This window comes from Heterodontus francisci, chromosome 10 (assembly GCF_036365525.1).
Source record: "Heterodontus francisci isolate sHetFra1 chromosome 10, sHetFra1.hap1, whole genome shotgun sequence".
NCBI classification, from domain to species: Eukaryota; Metazoa; Chordata; class Chondrichthyes; order Heterodontiformes; family Heterodontidae; genus Heterodontus; species Heterodontus francisci.
Genome location: NC_090380.1, coordinates 60,756,755 through 60,780,389, shown reverse-complemented (window position 1 = coordinate 60,780,389; position 23,635 = coordinate 60,756,755). Strand labels below are relative to the sequence as shown.

At 42.9% G+C, this 23,635-nt stretch overlaps 2 protein-coding genes across 3 annotated transcripts in view; one reads left to right on the top strand and one right to left on the bottom strand.

The window, feature by feature from the left end:
• Positions 1–23,635, bottom strand: part of arl13b (ADP-ribosylation factor-like 13b) — a 122,825-nt gene that overhangs the window by 6,893 nt on the left and 92,297 nt on the right. Inside the window, exons 8-10 of one of the 2 annotated variants that reach the window (XM_068040602.1) lie at positions 22,225–22,435; positions 21,974–22,081; positions 19,037–19,105 (exon numbers count right to left, since the gene is read on the bottom strand). In XM_068040602.1, coding sequence (XP_067896703.1) covers positions 19,037–19,105; positions 21,974–22,081; positions 22,225–22,435 — 388 coding nt within the window. The remainder of the gene's footprint in view (positions 1–19,036; positions 19,106–21,973; positions 22,082–22,224; positions 22,436–23,635) is intronic. The other variant, XM_068040603.1, reaches the window with a different exon arrangement.
• LOC137374464 (syntaxin-19-like) overlaps positions 1–23,635 on the top strand; it is a 76,045-nt gene that overhangs the window by 10,324 nt on the left and 42,086 nt on the right. The window lies entirely within an intron of this gene.

Below are 23,635 nucleotides of genomic sequence, written 5' to 3'. Positions count from 1 at the left end.
AAATCTGTCTTCATACCCTTGTAATTTAAGACACTAGTTTCAGACCTAAACTTCTCACCCTAAAACTGAATGTGTAATTGTATCCAGTTATGATCACTTTTGCCTAGAGGATCCTCTACTATGAGGTCTTTAATCCTGTCTTATTATACATTACCAGGTCCAAATAGCTTGGTCGCTGGTAGGTTCTAGAACATATTGTTCTAAGAAATTGTCCTGAATACACTTTATGAACTCATCCTCACAGCTGTCTTAGCTAATTTGATTTGTTCAAACGATGTGAAGATTAAAATCACACACTATTATTGCTGTACGTTTCTTGCAAGCCATTATTTCTTGATGTATACTCTGTACTGTTAAGGGACTTATAAACTACTCCCACCAGTGATTCCTATTTATCTCCACCTAAACTAGTTCTACATCTTGATCTTCTGAACCAAGATCATTTCTCACTATTGTACTGATCTAATCCTTTATTAACAGAGATACCCCAAAACCTTATGCTTTCCTTCTGCCCTTCCGAAATGTTAAATACCCTTGAATATTCAGATCCCAGCCTTGGTCACCTTGCAACTATGCCTCTGTAATAGCTATCAAATCATATTCATTTATTTCTATTGTTATCAATTCATTCATCTTTTATCTTAATACACGCAAGATTCGTAAAAGAGCCTTGAATTCTGTCTTCTTGCCATTTTTACCCTACTCTGACCTTATTTGCTGGTGCATTCTTTGGTTTGTACACTCTGTGCCTTCCTGTCCCGATCTGGTTTTCATAATCCGTATCATTACCCTGCACTATTTCCTTGTCCTTTCTCTTTAACTTTCCAAATCTCCCCTCTCATGAAACCTCTCCCCATCATTATTCAGTTTAAAGCCCTCTCTACCACCCTAGTTATATGATTCACCTGAACTCTGGTCCCAGCGCGGTTCAAGAGAAGGCTGTCCCAATGATACAGCTCCCTCTTTCCCCAGTACTGGTGCCAGTGCCTCATGAATCAAAATCCACTTGTCCTACACCAATCTTTGAGCTATGGATTCCACTCTCTAATCTTATTTACCCTATGCCAATTTGCTCATGGCTCAGGTGGTAATCCACAGATTACCACCTTTGTGGTTCTGCTTTTTAATTTAGGCCCTAGATGTTCATACTCCCTCAGCAGAACCTCTTTTTAGTCCTACCTATATCACTGATACTCACGTGGACCATGACAACTGGATCCTTCCCCTGCCACTCCAAGTTCCTCTCCAGTGCCGAGGAGATGTCCTTAACCCTGGCACCAGGACTCGCGCTTTCAGCTGCAGAGAACCATATCTATCCCTCTAACTATAGTTACAACTACATTCCTTTTAATGCCCCCCCCCCACTTAAATGGCCCCCTGCACCATAGTGCTGTAGTCAGTTTGCTTATCCTCCCTGCAACCCCTGTTCCACACAAGTTGCAATAATATCAAACTTGTTGGACAATTGCAAACGCTGAGGCTCTTCCAGTGCTACCTTCTAGATCCCATACCCATCTCCCTTAGCAGTCACACCCTCCTGTCCCTGACCACAGACCAAATCAGAAGTGCCTAGCCTAAGGGATGTGACTGCCTCCTGGAACAAAAGATTTCCAGGTAACGTTCCCCCTGTCTGATCCATCATGGTGTCCGAAGCTCGCATTCCAACTCATCAGCTCTGAGCCGACATTTCTCAAGCTGCAGACACTGCAGATGTGGATCACACAGGTGTCTACCAGCTTCTACATGCTACAGCTGCAACACATCACCTGCCCTGCTATCTTTACTATGTTTTATTTAACAAATTAGGTTTAGAAATATCTCAATAATTATCTGTAGTTGTATTAATTGGTATAACTAGTTAAGCTGTAAATTTATGCAAAACTTGTATCTTCCCAGGTAAATTACTGCCCCCATTTAGAAAGAAAAACAAACTTAAAACTCACCAACCACTTGCCTGCCTGCTCACCTAATTAGTGCTTCTGGGCTTCAGCTTTCACGCCTCACTGCTGGTCTCCGGCTCCCATTCTCAGGCCACTCCTGTTTTGTAAAAGTCAGAACAGCACGTCCTCCCTTATTGCACAAAATGTCCCACACTTACCAAATTCCCAAACTCATACCTGTCTCGAGCTGCACTCAGTCATGAGCTGCTCCTTTATGCCTGCTTACTTCATGCACTTAGCAAGAGCACCTGTATTTATACTAGCTGAAATTCTACAGAGCTGAGTCATGCACTGCTGGCTACAGAAACCAGTTCTAACTAGCTACCTAATTAACTAACTGTAGCTGCCTCTCCAGCAAGGAGCTTCTTTATCCCTGACCAAGACTGAAAGAAACTTAACTTTAACAGTAAATTGTAGTTAAATGCTAAATGCAAACTTGACTAGCTTTTCAGAAAGAGATTAACCCTTAAAGATCCCACACTTAAATTCACAATTGCTCTCTGTCTCGAGCTGCACTCAAGTCACGAGCTGCTACCTTTGTGCCTCCTCTTCTGAAGGCATTAAATTACTTGCTATGGATATGGTTCTACAGGTGGCAGTTGCTCTCCAGTACCTCATCGGCAAGGACAAATATTCATTGAGGCTTGACCAAGTGTGTTAACAGACTGTTCATTTACTGAGGACATCACAACCAAGCCTAAACCTGCTATAAAACATTATCTACATAGGTATACTTCCAGCAAAGGCCATTAGATAGCAATCAGGTACCAGCATCCTTGTAGCTAGGAAATGCTTCCAACAAATTATAAAATTCTCACATTACCACTGTTGTCACCTAGCTGTTGGATAATGGTCTCCTCAACTTTGGGGAGGCCAAACACAGATCGGGATATCACTTTGTTGAACACCTTCATTCAGTCTGCAAGCATTACCAAGCTATTGGTTCAAAATAAAAACAGAAAATGCTGGAAATACTTCTGGTTGCTTGCTACTTTCATTCTCTGTCCCACTCGGACCTCTTTTCCTCAGCCTCTGGGAAGGTTTAAAATAACTTGGCAGGGGGGTGGTGGGAGCCAGAATATAGCATTAGAAAGGAGAAACAAGGTGCACAAAAGATTGGGAGAGACAGACAGCACTAAAGAAATGGTAAGATATTAGGTGGGTCAGGGCAAGAGGGAATGCAATACGGCTAAATTAGATTTACAGTACATGCACGTAAACACACAAAGCATGTGCAAACAGCCACATGGGAATATGATGTTATGGCAATAACAGAGACCTGGCTCAAAAAAGGGCAAGACTGGATACCAAGTATTCCTGGATACAAGGTGTTCAGGAAAGATAGGCAAGAAAGGAGGAAGGGTGGCAGTACTGATTAAGGAGAATATTACAATGCTGGAGAGAGAGAGGAGGGATCAAAGACAACATCTATTTGGTTAGAGTTAAGAAACAATAGAGGCACCATTACACTACTGGGTGTATTTTATAGGCCACCAAATTAGTGGGAAAGATACAGAGCAGCACAAACTACAGTGATAACGGGAGACAATTATCCCAATATAGACAGGGATAGTAATAGTATCGATTAGCAGGCAAAACTGTTGTGGAAAAATGGGATGCCTTGAAAGAAGAGATAGTTCGGGTACTGTCGTACATTCCCATGATGGGGAAAGGTAGTGCAACCAAAGCCAGAACTCCCTGAATGACAAAAGAGAGAGCAAGATGTAGCAGGAAAAAAAGGGCATATGATAGATGTCAGTTTGATATCAGAACACCAGGCTGAGTATAGGAAGTTCAAAGGGGAAGTGAAAACGGAAATTAGAGGGGCAAAGAGAGAGTATGAGAAGAGACTGGCAGCTAACATAAAAGGGAATCTAAAAAGTCTTCTCAGACATATGTTTACATAGTAAAAGGGTTTTAAGAGGAGGGGTGGGGACGATTAGGGACTAAAAAGGGGATCTACTCATGAAGGCAGAAGACATGAGGTACTAAAGGAGTACTTTGCACCTGTCTTTACCAAGGAAGAAGATGCTGCCAAAGTAATAATGAAAGGAGGTATTTGAGATGCTGAATGGGCTAAAATCAAAAAAAAAAAGAGGAGCTATTTGAAAGTCTGACTATATTTAAAGTTGATAAGCCACCAGGTCCATATGGGATGCATCGGAGGATAATGAGGGAAGTAAGAGTGGAAATTGCAGAGGTACCGGCTGATTTTTCCCTCTAACTCAGGAACATCAGCCCTATTTGCAGTGTCCCAACCTATATCCTGGCTGAGATCTGTTAATTCAGTCCAAATTGGAGTTGTGTATCTAATTTTCCTGATCTGTATGACTTAGCTACTCTCTGCTTTAGTGGAGCAGTTTATACACTATCTAGTTATGTAAATAGAGATTTTAGCACAGGAGGCCATTCAGCTCTTATTGTTTTTGCTGATTTAGATGCTGACTTTATACAGTCTCATTGTTCCGTTTTCCCTCCATATCCTTCTATATTCTGATCAGTACCATTTTGAAATTAGCAGTAATCACCACTTAAGTCAAAGTATTTCCCATGCCAGTAACACTTCAGTGTAAAATAAGTTTCATCTAATTTCCTCCTTTGTGCATCTTCCACTTACCTGAAGATCACAAATTAATATCTTAGATTTGCCTAACGAAAGGAACTAGTGTTTACCTTGCTTATTCTTTTTATTGTTCTGAAGAACCCTTACATCACATTCAATCTTCTAGTTCAAAAAAGTATAGTCTCAGCTGACCTACCCATTCTTTGAATCTCAAGAGAGATCATCCCTTATGTATTGCCTTAATAAATCTGCACTACACTTTCACCAGAACGAGTTTATCTTTCTAATAAGGAGCTAATTCCCCTCCACTGTGCAGCTGCTGCTTCTTTAAACATTCTTCTGTTTGTGACTTCTGTTCTCAAAGACATAGTCATTGCCTGGCACAAATGTTACTTGCCATGTTATCAGCCAGAGCTTGAATATTGTCCAGGACTTGCTGCACGTGGATACAGACTGCTTCAGTATCTGAGGAGTTGCGAATGGTACTAAAGATCATACAATCAGCAAAGATCCCCATTTCTGACCTGGTGATATAGGGAGGTCATTGATGAAGCAGCTGAAGATGATTGGGCCTAAGTCACTACTGTGAGGAACTCCTGCAGTAATGTCCTGGGGCTGAGATGTTTGGCCTCCAAACACAACCATCTTCCTTTGTGTGGGTCAGGACTCCAACCAGTGGAGAGTTTTCCTCCTGATTTCCATTGACTTCAATTTAGCTAGGGCTCCTTGATGCCACACTCAGCCAAATGCTGCCTTGATATAAAGGGCAATAACTGTCACCCAGCGTTCAGCTCTTCAGTCCATGTTTGGACCAAGGTTATAATGGGGTCAGGAGTCGAGTGGCCCTGGCAGAACCCAAACGGAGCATTAGTGAGCAGTTTGTTGCTGTTTAACTGGCGTTTGATAGCACTGTTGACAACACCTTTCATCACTATGCTGATGACCAAGAGTAGACTGATGGAGTCGTAACTGGCCGGATTGGATTTGTCCTGCTTTTTCTGGACAGGACATACCTGGGCAATTTTCCATGTTGGGTCGATGCCCGTGTTATAGCTGTATTGGAACAGCTTGGCTAGGGGTGAGGCTAGCTCGAGAGCATAAGTCTTCAGTTTTACAGCCGGGATGTTGTCAGGGCCAATAGCCTTTGCAGTATCCAGTGCCTTCAGCTGTTTCTTGATATCGTGTGGAGTGAATTGAATTGGCTGAAGACTGGCATGTTATGCTAGGGATCTCAGGAAGAGGCCGAGATGGATCATCCACTTGGCACTTCTAACTGAAGGCTGTGGCAAAAGCTTCAACCTTTTCTTTCGCACTGATGTGCTCGGCTCCTCCATCATTGAGGATGGGGTATTTGTGGAGCCTCCTCCTCTGGTTAGTTGTTAAATTGTCCATCACAATTCATGACTGGATGTGATAGAGTGCCGAGTAAAGGCCGGCTTGGGTCTGCTAATGAAACCCGACTCAAGCCCGACAGAACCGCATCCGACCCTGAGCCTGACCCGGCCAGAGTCCTTTCATTTTTTCCCGCGCCCGACCATCAGTTAACCTACCTTCCGTTTTTCACTTTGTTGCTTATCTGTACAAGCTTAAAATAACTGTAACAAAACCACCTTTCAAGTCCAAAAAGTATATCAAGATTGGAGCCACTTACCGGAGGTGGTGATCGGGCTTGTCCGACCTGGCCTAACCCGACCCGAGCCCGAATACCAGACCCGGAAGTGCAACCCGACCCAAACCTGACATGTCGTCGGGTCCAGTCGAGTTTGGGTCGGGTAGAGAGAGTGAGAGAGAGAGAGAGATAGAGATACAGCACTGACACAGGCCCTTCGGCCCACAGAGTCTGTGCCGACCAACAACCACCCATTTATATTAATCCTACATTAGTCCCATATTCCCTACCACATCCCCACCATCTACCTACACTAAGGGCAATTTACAATGGCCAATTTATCTATCAATCTGCAAGTCTTTGGCTGTGGGAGGAAACTGGAGCACCCAGCGGAAACTCACGCGGTCACAGGGAGAAATTGCAAAGTCCGCACAGGCAGTACCCAGAACCGAAGCCGGGTCGCTGGAGCTGTGAGGCTGCGGTGCTATTCACTGCGCCACTGTAGTAGCCGGCCTTTAGTGCAGAGCTTTGATCTGATCTGTTGGTTGTGGGATCGCTTAACTCTATTGCGTGCTGCTTCCGCTGTTTGGCATGCAAGTAGTCTATGTTGTGGCTTCACCAGGTTGATGTGTCATTTTTAGGTATGCTTGGTGCTGCTGCTGGCATGTTCTCCTGCACTCTTTATTGAACCAGGGTTGATTCCTTGGCGTGATGATAATGGTCGAATGAGGGATATGCCAGGTCATGAGGTTAAAGATTATGACTGAATACAATTCTGCTACTGCTGATGGTCCACAGCGCCTCATGGATGCCCAGTTTTGAGCTGCCAGATCGGTTCTGAATCTATCTCATTTAGCATGGTGGTAGTGCCACACAACACAATGGACAGTATCCTCAGACAGGACTTTGTTTTCACAAGGATTGCACTCATCACCTACCGCAGGTCCAGTCTGGCAGATATGTCCTTCAGTACTCAGCCAGTAATGATCCTACTGATTTTGGTGATAGACACTGAAGTCCCCAGAGTACATTTTGTACCTTTGCACCTTCAATGCTTCTTCCAAATGGTGTTGAATATGAACGAGTACAGATTCATCAGCTGAGGGAGGGCAGTAGGAGGTAATCATCAGGGGGATTCCTTGTCCATGTCTGACCTGATGCCAGGAGACTTCATGGGGTCCAGTGTCAATGTTGAGGACTCCTCGGGCAACTCACTCCCAAATGTACACCACTGTGCCGCCACCTCTGTTGAGTCTGTCCTGCCAGTGGGACAGGACATACTCAGGAATGGTAATGGTGGTGTCTGGGACATTGGCTGCAAGCTATTCACAATCTATATCAATGATTTGGATTTTGGGACCAAATGTAATATTTCCAAGTTTACTGATTACACAAAACTAGGTGGGAAAGTGAGTTGTGAGGAGGATGCAAACAGGCTTCAAGGGGATTTAGACAAGCTAAGTGAGCTGACAAGACCATGGCAAATAGAGAATATAATGTGGAAAAATGTGAAGTTATCCACTTTGGGAGCAAAAACAGAAATGCAGAGTATATCTTAAAGCGTGAGAGATTGTGAAGTGTTGATGTCTTAAGGGATCTGGGTGTCTTTGTTCATAAGTCACTGAAAGCTAACATGCAGGTGCAGCAACTAATTAGGAAGACAAATGGTATGTCGGTTTTATTGCAAGAGGATTTGAGTACAGGAGTAAAAGAAGTCTTGCTGCAATTGTATAGAGCCTTGGTGAGACTGCACCTGGAGTACTGTGTAAAGTTCTGCTCTCCTTATCCAAGGAAGGATATACTTGCTATAGAGAGAGTGCAACGGAGGTTCACAAGACTGATCCCTGGGATGGTGGGAATTTCCTAGGAGGAGAGATTGAGGAGAGTGGGCCTATATTCTCTAGAGTTTAGAAGAATGAGAGATGATCTCATTGAAGCATACAAAATTCTTATAGGACTCGACAGGGTAGATGAAGGAAGGATGTTTCCCCTGGCTGGGGGGTTCTAGAACCAGGAAACATAGTGTCAGAATCAGAAGTAGGCCATTTATGACAGAGATGAGGAGGAATTTCTTCACTCAGAGGCTGATGAACCTTTGGAATGCTCTATCCCAGAGGACTGTGGAAGGTCAGTCATTGAATATATTTGACAGAGATCGTTAGATTTCTAGATATTAAAGGTATCAAGGGATATGGGGATAGTGCAGGAAAATGGCATTGAGATAGATCAGCCATGATCTAGTTGAATGGTGGAGCAGGCTCAAGGGACTGAATGGTCTACTCCTGCTCCTATTTCCTATGTTCCTGTGAGTATGAGTATGCCAGGTTGTTGCTTGACTAGTCTGTGGGACAGCTCTCCCCATTTTGGCACAAGCCCCCAGATGTTAGTAAGGGAGAATTTTGAAGGGTCAGCAGGGCTAGGATTGCCGTTGTCGTTTCCAATGTCTAGGCTGATGCCAGGCTTTCTGTCCAGTTCTATTCCTTTTCAACTTTTTTGTAGCGGTTTTGTACAGCTGAATGGCTTGCTAGGCCATTTCAGAGGGCAGTTAAGAGTCAACCACATTGCTATGGGTCTGGAGTCACATGTAGGCCAGACCAGGTAAGGATGACAGATTTCCTTCGCTAAAGGACATTAGTGAACCAGATGGGTTTTTACGACAATCGATGGTAGTTTTGAGGTCACCATTACTTAGAATGGTTTTCAATTCCAGATTTTTGATGCAGAAGTTCAGCCACGATCTTATTGAATAGCAGAGCAGGCTTGATGGCATACGTCTGCTCCTATTTCTTATGTCCTTGTGCAACAACCTCAGTTTCCAGAGGCACTGTTATTACAAGAGGTCTTTACACCTTATTATACAGGTATTGCCTTCTGCAAGCTTGACTCCATTGTTACTCTGCACCATAGGTCTCTCAGCAGCAGGCTGTTGGTGCTGGTCATCTTGATTCTCATCCAAGGTCCAATCTACAGCAGCCAAGACACTATCCACCACACTCAAAGTGACCAAATGTCCAAAGTCTAGAAACTAATCTCTCATCACAAGTACTCTGAACAAACCTTTTCCCAGTGGTAGATAAGAAAGCACCTGTGAAAACGGAGTATTTATTGCAGTTCTGATGAAAGGTCACACACCTGAAACATTAACTTTTTTTTCTCTCTCGACAGATGCTGGCTGACCTGCTGAGCATTTCCAGCATTTTGTGTTTTTGTTTCAGATTTCCAGCATCTGCAGTATTTAATTCACTACCACTTCTCTTCCAGGAATACCCAACTTGAAGAAGTTCTGTTCATCTCTTCTACCTGATTCACCTTTATTTCTTTCCACCTCCCTTCTTGCGTTTGATCAGGTAACTGTCAAAACTCTCTTTCACAGCCACACTCCTTCCTCAGCAACTGTCTCCGGTTCCAACTTATTTTACATAGATCCAACTGAAATTTCACCTTTTGTGTTTCGGATTCACCCATGATTATAGATATCTCCTAAACATTCAGCATTCCTCAAACGCATCCTAAGATCCATTCTCAACGCCATGCGGTGCCACATGCACACTCTCTCTCAAGCAACACCAACTCACTCCACCTCAAATCTGTCCTGTTCCACAGTTTCATTTCATCCTCGCTTTAATAAAAAACTTTTCATCTTCCCTTCAGGTGTGAAGGATGTCAAGCTTCAACAATTCCTGGGTACCAACACCCCTATGGATCCTTTTTCCCCTTCCCTTCCTCTCTGACCCCATCTTTTCTTCAAATCTCACCCCTTGCTGTGTATTCACAATACCCTCTGACCATCCCCTCTGATTCGGAATGATCTGTCCTCAGCAAAGGATTCAGCTTCATCCCCTAATGCCCCCACCCTAATTAATTTTGAGTGTGGCATGACACTGAGCTCTTCTTCTGTCACCTCCGTACCCGCTTCTTTGGCCAGGAGTCATCCCCCCCCTCAGTGGACCCTTTTGCTCATCTCCAATATGCACCCTCCATCTGCAGCTCTCCCTCTGACCTCTTATCTTCCCTCCATCTTTTCACGGAGAACTGTCAGCGTGACATCGATCGTCTCGATTTCTCTGCTCCCCTCACAGTCACTACCCTATCTCCCTCTCAACTTGCGTCACTCCGTTCTCAGGTCCAACCCGAATATCATCAAACCTGCTAACAAGAGTAGTGCCATTGTTGTCTGGTGTACTGACCTCTACCTAGAAGGGCCAAATGCCAACTCTCTGACACTTCCTCCTACCTCCCCTGGACCATGACCCCACTATCCAACATCAAGCCATTGTATCCAGAACTGTCACTGACATCTCCTTTGCAGATCTTCCCTCCACAGCCTCCAACCTCATAGTTCCCCCACTCCGTACAGCCTGCTTCTACCTCCTTCCCAAAATCCACAAATGAGACTGCCTTGATAGACCCATTGTTTCAGCCTGTTACTGCTCCACTGAACTGATTTATTCCCATCTCGATTCTATTTTACTCCCCTTGTCCAGTCTCTTCCCACCTACATCCTTGACTCTTCCGATGCCCTCCATCACTTCAACAGTTTCCAGTTTCCCGACCCTCACCATCTCTTCACCATGATCATCCAATCCCTCTATACCTCCATTCCTCACCAGGATGGTCTGCGAGATCTCCACTTCTTCCTTGAACAGGGGCCCAAACAGTCCCCAGCCACCAGCACCCTCCTCCACCTGGCTGAACTTGTTCTTACACTGAACAACTGCTCCTTCAATTTCACTCATTTCCTCCAAATAAAGTATTGCTATAGGACCCACATGGGTCCGAGCTATGCCTGCCTTTTTGTGGGCTATGTGTAACATTCCTTGGTCCAGTCCGACTCAGGCTCCCTCCCTCACCTCTTCTTCAGGCACATTGATGACCGGATTGGTGCCACTTCCTGCTCTCGCCCTGAACTGGAAAATTTAATTGACTTGGTTTCCAATTTCCACCCTTCTCTCACCTTCACATGGTCATTTTTTGACTCTTCCCTTCCCTGACTTCTCGGTCTCCATTTCTGGGGATAGGCTATCAACCAATATTCCCTAAAAGCCCATGGACTCCCACAGCTACCGAGACTACGCTTCCTCACACCCAACTTCCTACAGGACTCTATTCTATTCTCCCAATTTTTCCATCTTCGTCATATCTATTCAAATGATGCAACCTTCCATACTAGTGCTTTCAATATGTCTTGCTTTTACGTCAACCAAGGATCCTCCCCACCACCAACCATGGTTGACAGGGCCCTCAACCATGTTCGATCTTCTTCACAGTTCTGTTCTTGCCCCTTCCCCTCCCTCTCAGAACCACAACAGGGTTCCCCTTGTCCTCACCTTCCACCTCACCAGCCTCCATATTCAATGGATCATCCTCCACCGTTTTTGCCAACTCCAGTGTGATGCCACCACCAAACACATCTTCCCCTCCCCTTTCAGCATTCTGAAGGAACCATTCACTCTGAGACACCCCGGTCCACTCATCAGTCACCCCCAAAACCTCGCCCCTTTCTACAGCACCTTTCAATACAAGTGGAGATGCAACATCTGTCCGTTTACCTCCTCCCTTCTCACTGTCCTGTGTTCCAAACATTCCTTCCAAGTGAAACAGTGATTTACTTGTACTTCTCTCAATTTAGTATACCGTATTCACTGCTCATAACATGGTCTCCTGTACATTGGGGAGGCTAACCACAGAATGGGTGACCGCTTTGTGAAACACCTCAGTATAGTCCACAAACGTGACCCCGAGCTTCCTGTCGCTTGTCATTTCAATTATCCACCTTGTTTCCACTCTGACCTCTCTGTTCTTGGCCTGCTATAGTGTTCCAATGAATCTCAACACAAGCTCAAGGAACAGCAACTCATCTTTCAACTAGGCACTTTACAGCCTTCTGGGCTCAACATTGAGTTCGATAAAAAGCAGGTTCTGATGAAAGTTCACAGACCTGAAATGCTAACTCTGTTTTTCGCTCCACAGATATTGCCTGACCTGCTGAGTATTTCCAACATTTTCTGTTTTTGTTACAAATTTCCAGCACCCTCGGTATTTGCTTTTGTATTTATTGCAGTATTTGCCTCATTTTTAATAAGCTCCAAGAATTTGCTTTGTGTTATCACTTTGAATTAAACAGCAGTTTCAGGAAGTCTAGGAAACCTGTGGATGCGGCATTCAATTTGCAAGCACAAAAATATTGCTACAACGGAGCGAGCTAAATATTTAAATTGGTATAATAAAAGCAAAATACTGCGGATGCTGGAAATCTGAAACAAAAACAAGAAATGCTGGAATCACTCAGCAGGTCTGGCAGCATCTGTGGAAAGAGAAGCAGAGTTAACGTTTCGGGTCAGTGACCCTTCTTCGGAACTGACAAATATTAGAAAAGTCACAGATTATAAACAAGTGAGGTGGGGGTGGGGCAAGAGATAACAAAGAAGAAGGTGCAGATTGGACCAGGCCACATAGCTGACCAAAAGGTCACGGAGAAAAGGCAAACAATATGTTAATGGTGTGTTGAAAGACAAAGCATTAGTACAGATTAGGTGTGAATACACTGAATATTGAACAGCAGCAAGTGCAAACCTGAAGAAAAACAACCTGAAAAAAACAGTGGGTAAGCAAACTGAACAAACTAAGATGAAATGAAATAAATGCAAAAAAAGATTGTAAAAAATGTAAAAAGGAATGTAAAAAAAGGAAGAAAAAATAACGAAAAATGAAGGTAAAATGGGGGGCTGTCATGCTCTGAAATTATTGAACTCAATGTTCAGTCCGGCAGGCTGTAGTGTGCCTAATCGGTAGATGAGATGCTTAGTTTAGAGATACAGCACTGAAACAGGCCCTTCGGCCCACCGAGTCTGTGCCGACCATCAACCACCCATTTATACTAATCCTACACTAATCCCATATTCACATCCCCACCTATCCCTATATATTTCCCTACCACCTACCTATACTAGGGGCAATTTATAATGGCCAATTAACCTATCAACCTGCAAGTCTTTGGCATGTTGGAGGAAACCGGAGCACCCGGAGGAAACCCACGCAGACACAGGGAGAACTTGCAAACTCCGCACAGGCAGTACCCAGAATCGAATCCGGGTCCCTGGAGCTGTGAGGCTGCGGTGCTAACCACTGCGCCACCACATGCTGTTCCTCGAGCTTGCGTTGATGTTCACTGGAACACTGCAGCAATCCCAGGACAGAGATGTGAGCATGAGAGCAGGGGGGAGTGTTGAAATGGCAAGCAACCGGAAGCTCAGGGTCCTGCTTGCAGACTGAGCGGAGATGTTCCGCAAAGCGGTCACCCAGTCTGCGCTTGGTCTCCCCAATGTAGAGGAGACCACACTGTGAGCAGCGAATACAGTATACTACATTGAAAGAAGTACAAGTAAATCGCTGCTTCACCTAAAAGGAGTGTTTGGGGCCTGGGATAGTGAGGAGAGAGAGGAGGTAAATGGGCAGGTATTACACCTCCTGCGATTGCAGGGGAAGGTGCCCTGGGACGGGGACGAGGTGGTGGGGGTAATGGAGGAGTGGACCAGGGTGTCGCGGAGGGAACGATCCCTTCGGAATGCTGACAGGGGAAGGGAGGGGAAGATGCGACTGGTAGTGGCATCACGCTGGAGGTGGCGAAAATGGCGGAGGATGATCCTTTGGATATGGAGGCTGGTGGGATGAAAAGTGAGGACAAGGGGAACCCTGTCACGGTTCTGGGAGGGAGGGGAAGGGGTGAGGGTAGAGGTGCGGGGAATGGGTCGGACACGGTTGAGGGCCCTGTCAACCACAGTGGGGGGAAATCCTCGGTTGAGGAAAAAGGAGGTCATATCAGAAGCACCGTCATGGAAGGTAGCATCATCAGAGCAGATGCGTCGGAGACGGAGAAACTGGGAGAATGGAATGGAGTCCTTACAGGAGGGAGGGTGTGAAGAAGTGTAGTCGAGGTAGCTGTGGGAGTCAGTGGGCTTATAATGGATATTGGTAGACAACCTATCCCCAGAGATGGAGACAGAGAAGTCGAGGAAGGGAAGGGAAGTGTCAGAGATGGACCATGTAAAGGTGAGAGAAGGGTGGAAATTGGAAGCAAAGTTGATAAAGTTTTCTAGTTCGGGGCAGGAGCAGGAAACGGCACTGATACAGTCATCAATGTACCGGAAAAAAGAGTTGGGGGAGGGGGCCTGAGTAGGACTGGAACAAAGATGGTCGACATATCCCACAAAAAGACAGGCATAACTCGGACCCATGCGGGTACCCATAGCGACACCTTTTACTTGAACTTTTTTTCTTCCTTTCAGGTGTTAAGGAACGTAAGCTCCAGCAGCTGATGGGGACTAATGCCCCTCCAGATCCTCCTTCCGCTTCACTTCCCTCTGACCCCACCCCTTCTGATCTGACCCCTTGCCGTGTATTCACTATACCCTCTGACATCCCCCTCTCTGATGCTGAGCGTTCTGTACTCAGCAAAGGTCTCAGTTTTATCCCCTTACGCCCCCACCTCAATGAATTTCGCGCTCGGCATGACGTTGAGCTCTTCTTCTGTCGCCTCCGCCTCCGGGCTCACTTCTTCGACCAGGAGTCCTCCCCCCGACCAGCAGACCCATTCACCCGCCTCCAGCATTCTCCCTCTACCTGGACCCCTCCCCCTGGCCTCTTACCCGCTCTTGATCTCGTCATTGAAAACTGTCGGCGAGACATTGGTCGTCTCAATTTCTCTGCCCCCCTCACTCACTCTAACCTGTCCCCCTCTGAACTTGAGGCACTCCGTTCTCTCAGGTCTAACCCCGACATGGTCATCAAACCTGCAGACAAGGGTGGTGCTGTTGTTGTATGGCGTACCGACCTCTACCTTGCAGAAGCTCAACACCAACTCACAGACACCTCTTCCTACCTCCCTCTGGACCATGACCCCACCACCGAACATCAAGCCACCGTCCAAAGGACTGTCACTGACCTCATCTCCTCTGGAGATCTTCCCTCTACGGCTTACAACCTCATAGTCCCACAACCCCGGACAGCCCGCTTCTACCTCCTTCCCAAAATCCACAAACGGGACTGTCCCGGCAGACCCATTGTGTCAGCCTGCTCCTGCCCCACTGAACTTATTTCTTCCTATCTAGACTCTATCTTTTCTCCGCTGGTCCAGTCTCTTCCCACCTACATCCGTGACTCTTCTGACGCCCTACGTCATTTTGACAATTTCCAGTTTCCTGGTCCCAACCGCCTCCTCTTCACTATGGACGTCCAATCGCTCTACACCTCCATCCCCCACCAGGATGGTTTGAGGGCTCTCCGCTTCTTCCTGGAACAGAGGCCCAACCAGTCCCCATCCACCAACACCCTCCTCCGCCTGGCTGAACTTGTTCTCACATTGAACAACTTCTCCTTCAACTCCATGCACTTCCTTCAAGTAAAAGGTGTCGCTATGGGTACCCGCATGGGTCCTAGTTATGCTGTCTTTTTGTGGGATATGTCGAGCATTCTTTGTTCCAGTCCTACTCAGGGCCCCTCCCCCAACTCTTTTTCCGGTACATTGATGACTGTATCGGTGCCGTTTCCTGCTCCCGCCCCGAACTAGAAAACTTTATCAACTTTGCTTCCAATTTCCACCCTTCTCTCACCTTTACATGGTCCATCTCTGACACTTCCCTTCCCTTCCTCGACTTCTCTGTCTCCATCTCTGGGGATAGGTTGTCTACCAATATCCATTATAATCCCACTGACTCCCACAGCTACCTCGACTACACTTCTTCACACCCTACCTCCTGTAAGGACTCCATTCCATTCTCCCAGTTTCTCCGTCTCCGACGCATCTGCTCTGATGATGCTACCTTCCATGAGCGTGCTTCTGATATGACCTCCTTTTTCCTCAACCGAGGATTTCCCCCCACTGTGGTTGATAGGGCCCTCAACCTTGTCCGACCCATTCCCCGCACCTCTACCCTCACCCCTTCCCCTCCCTCCCAGAACTGTGACAGGGTTTCCCCTTGTACTCACTTTTCATCCCACCAGCCTCCATATCCAAAGGATCATCCTCCGCCATTTTCGCCACCTCCAGCGTGATGTCACTACCAGTCGCATCTTCCCCTCCCTTCCCCTGTCAGCATTCCGAAGGGATCGTTCCCTCCGTGACACCCTGGTCCACTCCTCCATTACCCCCACCACCTCGTCCCCGTCCCAGGGCACCTTCCCCTGCAATCGCAGGAGGTGTAATACCTGCCCATTTACCTCCTCTCTCCTCACTATTCCAGGCCCCAAACACTCCTTTCAGGTGAAGCAGCGATTTACTTGTACTTCTTTCAATGTAGTATACTGTATTCGCTGCTCACAGTGTGGTCTCCTCTACATTGGGGAGACCAAGCGCAGACTGGGTGACCGCTTTGCGGAACATCTCCGCTCAGTCCGCAAGCAGGACCCTGAGCTTCCGGTTGCTTGCCATTTCAACACTCCCCCCTGCTCTCATGCTCACATCTCTGTCCTGGGATTGCTGCAGTGTTCCAGTGACCATCAACGCAAGCTCGAGGAACAGCATCTCATCTACTGATTAGGCACACTACAGCCTGCCGGACTGAACATTGAGTTCAATAATTTCAGAGCATGACAGCCCCCCATTTTACTTTCATTTTTAGTTATTTTTTCTTCCTTTTTTTACATTCCTTTTTACATTTTTTACAATTTTTTTTGCATTTATTTCATTTCATCTTAGTTTGTTCAGTTTGCTTACCCACTGTTTTTTTCAGGTTGTTTTTCTTCAGGTTTGCACTTGCTGCTGTTCAATATTCAGTGTATTCACACCTACTCTGTACTAATGCTTTGTCTTTCAACACACCATTAACATATTGTTTGCCTTTGCTCCGTGACCTTTTGGTCAGCTATGTGGCCTGGTCCAATCTGCACCTTCTCCTTTGTTATCTCTTGCCCCACCCCCACCTCACATGTTTATAATCTGTGACTTTTCTAATATTTGTCAGTTCCGAAGAAGGGTCACTGACCCGAAACGTTAACTCTGCTTCTCTTTCCACAGATGCTGCCAGACCTGCTGAGTGATTCCAGCATTTCTTGTTTTTGTTTCAGATTTAAATTGGTAACCCACTTCACCTGAGAGGTTTATGTACAACCTGCCGAACACACCAGACACAGATATTTTCAGTAAACTTAACCCCTCGACACACCTAAATGTATGCACCCTTCAACATTAAAATTCCCTCCATAATCCCCAAAATGACCCCGATACACGTTATTAGCCATTGCCTGGCAGTTGCCGAGAAATCTGTTCACTGCAACTATTTTCTGCTTAAATCGTAGCCAACTGTCTGTCCATACTGCTACTTTCTCTTGAGTACCATAGGCCCTAATTTTCTCATTCAATTTCTTGTGCATTAGTTTATCATATGTTTTTTGCAAGCCCACATCCCATTATACTTCAAATTCTGGAAGGTTAGTCAAACATGGTCTAAACTTCCCAAATCTATGTTCCGATCTCCGATCAAAGTATTAATTTATTGTCTCTAATTATGGAATATTATGGTTAGTCCCTCCACTACTTCCTCACCACCCTTTACTATTTTTCTTTACATTAGTTGCAAGTTTTTTTTCCATACTTCCTTAGTTTCTGTACATATTTCAATTTATAAATCACAGATTTCTTAGAAATCTCATGTTATTAGATTTAGCTTTGTCATGATTCTTTTAAAAACTTTTTCAGCCTAACTATCCCTTCATAGAACTGCACCCCAGACACAGCTCTTGCATCTACATTGGAATGTTTATAGATTGGACTATATCAATCTCACATTTCAATATTACTCATTGTTGCTCCAAGTTGCTTATGCAGATTGAAACCTCTTTCATAGTTAATGCCCTCTTCCCATCAATCAACATTTCTTTATTGTTACTTTCATTCTCTATTTTAATAAACTTTAACAAATTACGTTAGGATTGTTCATCCCCAATTTTTCCTCCTGCTTTCATTTGCTGACTTGTCTTGGTTCATTAATCAGAGCCAAGTGTTGTACACCATCACTACTTATAGGGTTTGTATTGTACTGACTCTTGAAAAGAGTGCTAAATTCATTCCATTAAGATTTTAAAACAATTTCGACAGGTATATAAGGGGAAAAAGATCCTGTAAGTGACAAAGGCAAAAATACAGAGGTTGTAATGTTTAGTAGAAATTTTCAGGTTGACGAATATATACATGGAATATAATTGTGTTTTTATGTAGCATTTCTCAGTTCGAGGTAGCAAGGGGCAAGAAGAAGGAGATCAAATACTACAAATCAAGTTGGCCTACTACATTGCTATGCTCAATTTTAGTTTTGATAGAGCAAACGCCAGTAAAATATCTCTAACTAAAATGAAACATTCATCAAAAGTTACTGAGGTGTGCCAAGATGACAAAAGAAGTAGATGTTACCAAACTATTAACAAAACCCCATCAACTTTTATAAATTAATGAACAGGAGTTTTGTAACTTAACATGGAATAATGGCAGAAAATTATTTTTGAACGCCAGCACTGAGGTATCCGGTGAATCGTGAAAAAAAAAATTCTGGTTCTACCATAGCAATATCAATATATGTAATTTTGTAAATTCAGAATGACATTTTGTAATAATTGTTAACATTAATACATTATACTTGGTTGTAGATATGTTGAATATAATAGATATCATGCTGATAGGCTGAATAGAGCAACAGCAGCACGGAAAAACATCCCTCCAGAATTTGTCAAATGATGCAAAGTAGATACTGTATATTGTTCTTAGCGTGAAATAACACCAAAGTCTCTCAAACCATCAGAAAATAAAAACAAGTTACAATGATTGCTTCAGGACTTTACATTAGAAATGGTCATTGGCGAAGATTGCTTCTGAACAAATTAAATGGGGTTCAAAATAAGCATGCCAAGCAACACTGAATGTTGAAAAAAAATTACCATTATGTTGGGTTTCACCAAGAGGTTCAAGTTTTGGAAGTCTGGTAACTTTGGGAGTACCCCAGCCGACTAAAGGAAGATAGACAAAATAACCATTAAACATGGAAGTCTGGCTTGAAAAGAATCTTGCTAGAATAGTGATGTTAAAGTTCAACAAAGCAAGAAAAAGCTTTAGAAAGACAAAATATCCAGGTGAGCTGAAACGATCTAAATAAAATTATAGTCAACATAATGCTCAAGGAGGTATGACGTAGCGAGAACAAATGAAAGCATAATTAGCTGGCATTTTTTTTAATGTACAAGAACATTTAGAATAAGTTTGATACCAGTAAACATATTACTTAAATCACAGCCTTCAAATTACTTAGATAGCCTGGAAATTGCAGAACTTGGTGCAGATATGCTCAGATTGTTGAGATGCTAGGATGGCAAGCGGGCTAGCTATATGAATCTTTGTGACTATCTTGGTGAATTGAGCAAGTGACTTGGTGGGAAAATTTTTACTCTCAAGAAGGTGTACTTAAGGTCAAAAAGTTTTGTAATTTGTCTTTTACAGGATGATTCATCCCTTAAAGTAGGCTTCCTTGTACTTGATGAGGAGATCCAAAACCCGATCCAAGAATAACCTGGAGTCACTGAAATACCGGCAGACCTACATGTATAGAATTATCCCATGTATTTTAATCTAGAAGCAAAGTCTGATTTTGAGATTCAATAGCCATGTCCAGAACATCCTGGGAAACAAGAGGCAACAATGGCTATCCATACAGCATCTTTAATTAGGGAGGAACTTGAACTTGCAAGGTCTTGTTAGTTGATAAAATGTCCATTAAGTTATGCAGAACATTTGCCTAGTACATCTGAAACTTTCTTCGAGGTGCATCCTGCATCCTGGGACACTCTATCCAAGAGTACAAGATTCTAGGGCCGTAGTTGAAATACAATTCCTGGTCTGGACAAAGAATTATGATTTAGTTGTAGGGCTCGATAGCAATGACAGAAACTTGGTTTAGGAAACCTCAGATAAAAGATCGATATCTTGATGGAACTACTGATTTTGAATGATTTTTTCCTCTAATACATTTGCTTTGGCCCAGAGGGATCCACTCTCTGACTAGAAATCTGTCTACAATGTTAGTCATTACATCAATCACCACCACAGGTATCCTCACCATTATGACTACCCTGGCAGTAAATACTTCCAATAGGAATCAAGACACATAAACACAACCAAATAAATATTTTAACATCACAGATTGAGACAACTGCACAGTACTATTGAAGAAAAGCTTTTTGACTAGCAGAATTAGTGTATATGTGATTGATGCTGTCATTTAAATACATTATATATGAGGCAAGGAAGGAAAGTGCATGGTTAGACTCTCAACTACAGGCTCCTCTTTTTCCTTACTGGGATGTCAATTAGAGAATTAAAGCTGATAATTCACTAATTTTATAACTGGCACTATACTTTTAATATATAGTATTTAATAAATAATTACCTGCCATAAAATCAGATATATCGGTTGCATTCTGAAGCCAAATTTTACAAACTGCAAGCCTCTTGCTGATTTGCTGTTTAAGACTTACACATTTTTATTGCAACAGACATAGGATTAGTCATAGATCATTTACCCAGAGGGTTCAATATACAAGGATAATTAATTTCTGTTGTCTGTGTTATTGCTAAGATTGAGCAAATATTAACAGTTTGGAAATAGGAACCTAGAATGTAAGTGAGAAGAATTTATAACTTGTATAGAACTTACTCTGCTAATATTCTACAACATTGGTATGGTGCTTCCCAAAGTTTCCAGCTAGTATCATTACAAACCAATTAAAATATTATGTTACAGTCCTGTCTGTCTCGTTATAGAGGCCATGGAAAATAGTTGCCACAAAGTATATGTACTCCATAATTCTGTTCACATGATATCAGTAAACATCAAATCTCCAGGAAAAATAAACTGTTCATAAGATACTAGTGCAAGAACAAATTAATGCAGGTTAAAAAAAAGGATGAGATTAAATATTGCAAAAAAATTGTTGTAGAACAAAGGAATGATTACAGACAAATGGCACAAACATTTCCTTCCCATTAGCAACTTGATTTGAAATATAAGTGCCTACTGTCCATGCTATTCCAAATATTCTTCCTCCACTTTTCAAATAGCTACAGTAACAGCAAAAGATTTAAAACAATTCAAGGTGAAATACATGAAGAAATGCCTTTAAATGTGATGACTCAATATTAAAGCACTTTTGAACTTTCATTTCGGCAGTCAACCATGCCCCCCCCTAATTTCTTTCCTGAAGGTACCAAGTCCTCTGGGGTACAATTACATAGATTCTAGCAATGATCATTAACTTACACGGGTACCCATTTTTCCCATGTGAGGCTGGATAGTGGGTTGGCAGTTATGGAGGTCAAGTCAGATGAACCAAACTCAGTTCCCAACCAACATTTAACATGTGCACTTTCTGGCATAGATCATTAGATAGGAGTTAGAAATTGATACCTTGACTGAATTTTCCCCGCCCCAGCTAGAGACACTAAGATCAAAGATAACAACCCCACCATCAACCTGACTACTACAGACCAACAAAATACAGACCAGACTGAATCTGGGATCTTCCTGCTCTGTACCACCCAACATGATGCAGTTATCTACTCCATACAACTGGAACTCAGATTACTACTACTTTAAAAAAAAATCGGTAGAACTGTATTTTCCAGTTCTATTTATTCTTAAATGAATAGCCAGAATCATTATAATTTATCACCAAATGCTCAATATTCCTTTTAATTTGAACACATATTTGAATTCCATGAATCCACAGCTCCATTTCAAGCATAATAATTTATTGGTACCTTTGTCTCTGAACATAACTGGTTCTCTTATTAGGTGTATGCCGGAAAAAGGGACTTTTACTCACCAGGTGGTGGCGGTGGACTTGAATTTTCAGAGTCATCATCTGTACCATAAGGTTCTACCTTATTCTTTCTCTTTATAGGAATCTTCTTGACTTTTCTCTTCCCTGACTCTGTTTCAAATATATAGTTTTAATTATACAATTAAGTACAAGCACCATTTTTATTTAGTCTAATAAACAGTATACAGTACAAATTTAGACTGTATGCTAGTGTTTGCTTCATACTCTTCAAGCAACTTCATTTGGATAATTACCAGAGTTTTGTACTTTCCGGTTGCGCTCAATTTCCTCCTGTTGCTCAGTTAGTGCATAGGCAACTGGCTTCACTTTTTCAATACTTTGATTGCTATTGCCAGATTCCATTTGTATCTTCGACAATTTCGTCTTTTCCGAAGCGCTTAGTATTATCTCTCCATTTGATTTTGGTTTGCTTTTTTCTTTCTGTTTTTTGACTTTCTCTTCATTCTAATAAAAATATAAAGAAAAAGGGAAGCACTGTTCTTCTCCAGTTCACACTCCTAGACAACTGTAATGTCTCCTCCAACCTCACACTGGTTGCTAGTCGTGAGGAGCTCATAGATTTCTTAGTCCTCAAAATGCCATATCCTACTCCAGCCCTTTACCCTCCCTGATCGCCCTCTACATAAGTTTTGATCTCATAACATTCTTTTGGTCAATTTTTCCTGTCTCTCCTTGTGATGCTATTTTTTTTTTTTACTGTGCCAGATTATGTTGTCTAATCCATTGAACAGAATTAATAGGGTGATGCTATATTAAACCTATTCATATATGCCCAATGTTGCCTAACCTGAATAGAATTATCAGGGTGATACTATATTAAATTCAGTTACATATGCTTGCCAATGGTGCCTAATCTGTTGAGTAGAATTACTCTATTTTTAGCTTGGATTTTTTCATTAACATGTAACCTGATTAATTTATTTTTAAAAATCCAATCAGAGTTCAGAATGCTAGCTAATTCCATATGCTTACTGCATCCAGTGTACGCATGAAGCCAGAAATCTGTGTTCAATTCTGCTCTAAATTAATTAATTCTGAAATCTACCCCCAATATCTAAACATCAGACAGTTCACATATATTTTACACACATCTCTCCCAAAGATCTTGGTTCTTTATGGAATCCCGTAATGCATGTGAAGAATAAACCAATTATTCACTGCTCATTCTAGGTACTTGAACTGAAAAAAAATTATGTTAAATAGAAAACTACAGATTGTAATAACTTGTATCAATACATTCCAACACTATTTACCAGTTATATGAACATAGAAATATCAATATTGCCTTGATTATTTTAGTGCTAATTTACTTGGGATTGTTCATTTGGTTAGTCCTACTTGCGATATCCTGTCATAAAATTTCATGTCTTAAGTGCTTGTACAGGAAAACGAAGTAGTCTCTTTCTCTAGAATATTCACGTAGAAAGAAACAGCAGAACCCTTTGGATCTTTCAGCCATAACTAATCCTGCTAATATCAAAACTGATCAGCAACCATTCCAACAAAAATCTAAAAATGTATTTCCATTATTATCAAGTTTCCTTAACTTTAAATTTAATTTTCATTTCCCTTTAACTATAATCTATTATACTCCATCTCAATTTCAATTTCAGATACATGCACACTTTTAGAGTGACATTGTAA